Source organism: Triticum aestivum, chromosome 5D, assembly GCF_018294505.1.
Source record: "Triticum aestivum cultivar Chinese Spring chromosome 5D, IWGSC CS RefSeq v2.1, whole genome shotgun sequence".
Lineage (NCBI taxonomy): Eukaryota > Viridiplantae > Streptophyta > Magnoliopsida > Poales > Poaceae > Triticum > Triticum aestivum.
In genome coordinates, this window is record NC_057808.1 from 201,957,669 (window position 1) to 201,964,323 (window position 6,655).

At 43.4% G+C, this 6,655-nt stretch overlaps 1 protein-coding gene across 1 annotated transcript; it reads left to right on the forward strand.

Moving 5' to 3' along the window:
• The first annotated feature begins 730 nt into the window (after positions 1-730).
• LOC123120065 (O-fucosyltransferase 9) lies at positions 731-5,453 on the forward strand. Its single transcript, XM_044540073.1, has 10 exons — positions 731-1,278; positions 2,036-2,108; positions 2,219-2,286; positions 2,714-2,802; positions 3,038-3,235; positions 3,319-3,523; positions 3,601-3,768; positions 4,050-4,217; positions 4,353-4,543; positions 4,855-5,453. Exons 1-10 carry the CDS (start codon positions 901-903, stop codon positions 4,988-4,990), a joined length of 1,674 nt encoding a protein of 557 aa, XP_044396008.1. The 5' UTR covers positions 731-900; the 3' UTR covers positions 4,991-5,453.
• The last annotated feature ends 1,202 nt before the right edge of the window (positions 5,454-6,655 follow it).

A 6,655-nucleotide genomic window follows, 5' to 3' on the forward strand; every position in this document is an offset into this window, starting at 1 on the left:
GTGGACCAAATTAGGATAAGTCAGACTGCAGCTTCCCTCACCTGATTTCCAAGGGATACGTGATGCGTAGATGAGCGAGCTGATTTAGAATGTTTTTCAATAAGAAATGGTCCAAAGAAAGGTAAATCTATAACTCAATAAAAGCCACCCATTTAAACCCGTAGCAGGGAGAAATGTACTTTTAGCATAAATACTGATCTTTATTATCGATCTATTAATTCGTTGCTTACCGATTTTATAGTGTTTGCCGCTTCTTGAATTTGATCTATTGTACTCCCTCTGTTTCAAAATATAAGTCTTTTTAGAGATTTTAAATGAACTATCACATACGAGTGTATATAGACATATTTTAGAGTGTAGATTCACTCATTTTATTTTGTATGTAGTCATCTGTTGGAATCCCTAAAAAAACCTATATTTAGGAACGGAGTGAGTAGATAGTAGTTTGCAAACTTCTCCTTCGGTAAGGAAATATAAAAGCATTTAGATCACGTGATCTAAAAGCTCTTATATTTCTTTACCGAGGGAGTACTACTCGTACTATCTCTCATAGATTTTCCTTTTGAAACTGAAGTAGAATTTTTAAGCTTCTTGACAAGACATAGAATGGTGTATATTTGTTTGCATTGAGATCTGTTTAATAGCCGGAATTTCGCTTATGCCACAAACAATCAAGACACATAGACGTCAACAGTCAATAAGTCGGCGAGCATCCACCTCCACCAATAGGAGAAGACCATTCGCGCACCGGCGGTTGCCAACACGATTCCACTACAGGTCTCCTCCTCCGGTGCCCTCCGCGCTAAACCTCGGCGTCCCCAACGAGGCCACGCGCTCCATCGCCGAGCTGAGCAGAGCTCGCATGATCCCGCGAGAGCCCCGCCACTGAGGGAGCGAGCGATGTCCGTCGCCCCGTCGGCACGCGGCGGCTGCGGTGCCGCCAAGGCCGCGCGGCGCCACCAGGCGGGGCGCGTTGGCGGAGGGAGGCGTCGCGCCGCCGTGGTCCTCCTCCTCCTCGCGCTGGCATACGCGGCGGGGCTGCTCATGTTCGTCTTAGGGGGCGGAGGTTCTGTCGACGGCGACGGCCACGCGGGCGTGACGGTGGCATCGTTACGGCGGCGGCGCGCGCCCGCCCCGTCCCCACCGCCGCCGGGATCGGTTTACCGCAGCCACATCGTGTTTAAGCGGCTATGGCCGGACATACGCGACGACGCCGCGTCCGCTTCGACCGCCACCTCCGCTTCCGTCTCTACCTCCTCTCCATGGCGTCGCAGCATGGTGGGTGGTCTTTGTTCTTGCAGTTACCGTTCTCCCTGGGGAGATTTGGGGTTCTCGCGTGCTTGTTGCCTGCTTCTTCGGTTCGATCCTTCTACTTCTTCAGGTTTCACAATGCAGTGAACGCATTAGGCGAAATATTCGGGGAGAATTTGGGAACCCTTTTGGTGCTTTTGCTCTGATTTATCACGGGAACGACGCCCAATACATTATTGCATCGTGAGCTGGTATTCTTGGTGTGTGAGTGATTTGCGCAAAAAGTCTTAGTTCTCGATTCCTAGTTTTCCCCTTCCCGTGAGCGAGGTCATGTGCCTCTGCATTTCCGTTGTGTACGGCTACACTCGTGATCTTGGATGTACTCCTGTGTACTACTAGTATATCTCTGCTATGCCAAACAAGGAAGGTAATGTCTAGAAGTAAATATCCGTAACTCCTTACGATTCCGATGGAAGATTAACTAGAATTTTGGGCAGGCTGTGAATGCAGTCAGTGTAAATGAGCTGTTCAGTTCAGAGTTAAATCAGTTAGTATTGCTCCAAAATACTCTGAACTTAACATCTCAGAGTTAAATCACTCTAGTAATATTGCTCCAAAACACTCCAGAGTCTAGTATTGTTCAGTTCAGGTTGGGAGTATCAAATATGTTCGCAAGGAGGAACCAACTTCTTAAATCAGTCCTAAGAACTTCCAGCACATTCACTTTTGTCCATCGAACCTAACTGCTCTTATCAATAATCATATAAAAATATTTATGGTGCAGTTAATGACATCACGTTATCCAAATTCTGGAGAGCTATGGATGCCATGCGTCAAGAGGAGGCTGATTCCATCAGGTTCCGCTTTCATACCTTTTGTTATTTTTCAATAAACTAATTGTTCCCACTTGAAAGTGGAGGTTAAGCTAAATACCTGACTGGCTGGATCGTTTTTGGGCTCTCTACAGATTTGCCGACTTCAAATGGGTATCTCATAGTTGAAGCAAATGGTGGTCTGAATCAACAGCGTCTTTCTGTAAGTTCCTGGACCACGTTAGATACAGCAAGCAAGCAATACCACTGCTAGTACCTATACAAAAGTCCAGTGCCGTATGAATCCATTGACACCACTATGTAACTTGAAGTCATGTACTATCACTTGATTGAGATGGCTTTCATCAATAACTTTGTGCTGGAAAGGCATTAGTACTATCTTTGTACATACATAGGTGTATTATTCATCCAAAGATCACCGATATTTGCTTTCATCTTTTTGGTCACATGCCATCAGATCTTCTGTTGAGATATATATTTCTTCTGACCTGAGAGCTTGAGAATTAGACTCTGGTCTCTACCATTTGCTGTGACGTGGATGTCTCATTTTGTAAAGTCCTTAGAACCTTCACACTATGCTGAGTAATAATTATTGACAGTGCAGTTCCATTTTTTTTTTCTCAATACAGATCTGCGATGCAGTTGCTGTGGCCAGCTTGCTTAATGCAACTCTTGTGATCCCAATATTTCATTTGAATAACGTTTGGCGTGATCCTAGGTAACTAAGGCTATTTTGTTTGCTCACTGCTTTGTTTCTTAACATTAGATAATTGCATTTTTATATGATGGATGCCTGTCTGGAGCAGTTGTCTCTTGCTCATTGTTTTAGTGTCTGGAGCAGTTTGTTTGACTTCTAAAGTTCACTTCTGTTAGTTATAAACCCGTGAATATTTTTTGAAATTCTACTTCTTGTTCTAATATGTATTGGTTCTTCCTGATGTTTTGTTTCTCAGCAAATTTAGTGATATTTTTGATGAAGATCGTTTTATCGGGACACTCAGGCAACATGTAAGAGTTGTGAAGGAACTCCCAAAAGATGTTCTGCTGCGTTTCAATCATAATATAAGCAGCATACCAAATATGCGAACTAAAGCCTACTCATCCCCAGATCATTATGTTCAGAAGGTGCTTCCGAAATTAATGGAGTTAGGGTATGGTAAACGCTCACCACCTCAGAAATAATAGGAGAGGCCTTGTTTGAGAATGGGTTTCATTATATATCTATTCTATGCAGGGTTGTGCGCATCGCCCCATTCTCGAATAGATTGGCTCAGTCAGTTCCATCGAATATCCAGGCCTTGAGGTGTTTGGTAAACTACGAGGCTCTGCGGTTTGCCGAACCAATAAGGGTTCTTGCAGACGATATGGTTGTTCGAATGATGAAAAAGAGTTCTTTGGCTGGTGGGAAATATGTCTCGGTGCATCTCCGTTTCGAAGAGGTCTCACTATACTCTCTCTTGTGAGTTAACTATTACATAGTTCTTCTGTCATACTAAAATTTGCACACACTGTTTAGGATATGGTAGCCTTTTCATGCTGTACATATGATGGTGGCCGGAAGGAGAAAATTGAAATGGAAAATGCCCGTGAAAGGAGCTGGAGAGGGAAGTTTCACCGACCTGGTCGAGTTATCAATCCCGAGGCAAACAGAAGGGATGGGAAATGCCCACTTACTCCTCTAGAGGTTAGGATTTTTTTCACTGGTTAAAGCACTTGTGTGGATGTACGTACACCCAATGATGCATTCGTATTTCAGGACATTAATTAACATCACAATAGGCCTGTTATACTAGGATTGATGTTTGTTGCTTAGTTTGTGATGCTTCAGGTCAATAATAATAACCTTTTAAGTTCAGTGCCATCAGTTGCGTCTCTTTAGTAACATTCAGAACAAATTTAGAAGCTTTCAAATATGTAAAAATATACTCACTAGAGCTAATATGTTAACTGACTGAATTTGAGCAGGTTGGCATGATGCTGCGAGGCATGGGGTTTGACAATACAACCTTCCTCTACGTTGCCTCTGGTAAAATATACAATGCTGCAAAATACATGGCTCCCCTTCGCCAGATGTTCCCTCTTTTACAGACCAAGGACACTCTTGCATTGTCTGAAGAGCTTGCTAAGTTTGAGGTATTGTTTCCGCCAGCCAGCCCATCAGCCTAGCTGGATGTCGTTCTGAATGTCAGATGAATATGCATGCATTGAACTATTCATCAATTCACATTGAATTCTTCATACCGTTACTCACCAACCTATTCTCTGTAGGGGTACTCTTCTCGGTTAGCAGCATTAGATTACACCGTCTGTGTTCAGAGCGAAGTGTTTGTGACGACTCAAGGGGGAAACTTCCCTCACTTTTTGATGGGACACAGGCGTTACCTGTTAGGAGGGAATGCAAAGACAATAAAACCCGACAAACGGAAGCTGGTCTTATCTTTTGACGACCCAAATATCAGGTCAGTTTGAGCTGCCATTATATCGTCAACAAAGTATTACAAATCACACCGAATCAGTTTCAGTTTTTGAGTATATGCTGGAATCTTTCACCAAATCAAACTGCTGAAGCAGTTTGCTGCCCTTGTTATTCCTTAACCATCCAAGACTGTAGCTATTGCCTACTTTTCAGAACGCATTAGCCATGTTAACAAATTGAAATACATCTCCGAGTTGACCTTCACATACATGCTCTGAATATTTGCCCATCTTTGCTTAACGTGTAAATGGATATAGTGGTATATGAAACTCAAATTGTTTCTTTGAACTGCAGATGGAGTCGATTCAAGCACCACATGCTGGAAATACTGCACCATAGTGACATAAGGGGCATCGCATTCAGGAAACCTAATGATTCCATATACACCTTCCCAATGCCTGATTGCATGTGCCAACAAGATGGAATATGATCTAGGCTTTAGCATACATAACTGAGGGATGCATATCCTCTGCCTTTGTGCAACAAAGGCACCAAAGGCACGACATCATTGACTGCATGATCAGGATTTGATGGTCATGATGAAAACTGGAGTGAAATAAAGCATTTGGTGCTTCTCAGGAGATTCTGAAACCCTCTGGCATGCCTCAAACCGTTCGATTCTGGATATAATGGTCAAAAGGTGCCTAATGACAATGAATTCCATAGGATCAGAAATTGAGAGGATGTGAGGGATTTTGTAAAGTTAGTAATCTGTAGTAGTCCACCATATAGCAATCTCCATTTGTTCGATCTGTCTGTAGGTTGTAAAGAGAAAAGAGCTACGAGATTGGGTTGTAGATATGAGTACAACCTGAGTGCCTCGATGTATATTCGAAAGACAAAGGCTAACAACAACAAAGAAAGGAATTTTTCAATATATCATTACTCATCAATGCTTGTTCTTGCATTTCATCTTGCCCTTGACAATTCATATTTATGAGCATGTTCTTACAGTTCAGACCTAACGTTCTTTTTTCTTTCCTTGGGGTATGTTTTTTTTTAAAATGATATGTACCACTTATTTGTACTTAAAAAGAGCATTCAACTATGCATAAAGTTTTTGTGCCTTGATTTTGACATTAGGGCTTGCTTGACGGGCCTGGCGTCTTTTCTGACGTCTAGGCTATGATGCGCGATTTTTGCTGGGACCCCCGGCATGTTTGTAGGCCTCCGGGCGAGATGTCCAGTTGTCTCTGAGGAACTTTAGGAGCGCGGCCTCTTGTTCTTCGCCATGGTCACCGCTGATGATCACGGTTTTCGTCGGGTCCTCGGGGTGTATTTGGAGCTTCTTTGCTTCTTTTGGCGGCTGGAAAGGCGGCCATGGCCTGGGCTTGTGGGGTAGCGTTGCAGTGGTTGGGTCAATGGATTTCTTGATTCACTCGAGCTCTGCGGAAGCTAGGGTGACTTTGGCTTTGACATTTGCGACCTCCGCCTCTAATGCCCTTTCGGCGCTGTCGTGGATGTTGATCCCGTCGTGTGGCCATGGCATCTTGAGCTAGAGATATGTGTAGGAGGGCAGCGTCATGAACTTAGCGTAGGCCGGTCTACTGAGGGTAGCGTTGTAGCCCATGCGGAACGGTGCAACCTCAACGCAGATTGTCTTTGATCTGAAGTTTTCCTCCTTTCAGAAGACAACCTCTAGAGCTTGAGAGGATGCACCGGCCTTCCTGGTACAAAACCATAGAAGCTGATGGCGAAGGGTGAAGGAAATATGCCCTAGAGGCAATAATAAAGTTGTTATTTTATATTTCCTTATTCATGATAAAGGTTTATTATTCATGCTAGAATTGTATTGATCGGAAACTTAAATACATGTGTGAATACATAAACAAATACCGTGTCCCTAGTATGCCTCCACTAGACTAGCTCGTTGATCAAAGATGTTTAAGGTTTCCTAACCATAGACATGTGTTGTCATTTGATAACAGGATCACATCATTAGGAGAATGATGTGATGGACAAGACCCACCCGTTAGCTTAGCATAATGATCGTTCAGTTTATTGCTATTGCTTTCTTCATGTCAAATACATATTCCTTCGACTATGAAATTATGCAACTCCCGGATACCGGAGGAATACCTTGTGTGCTATCAAG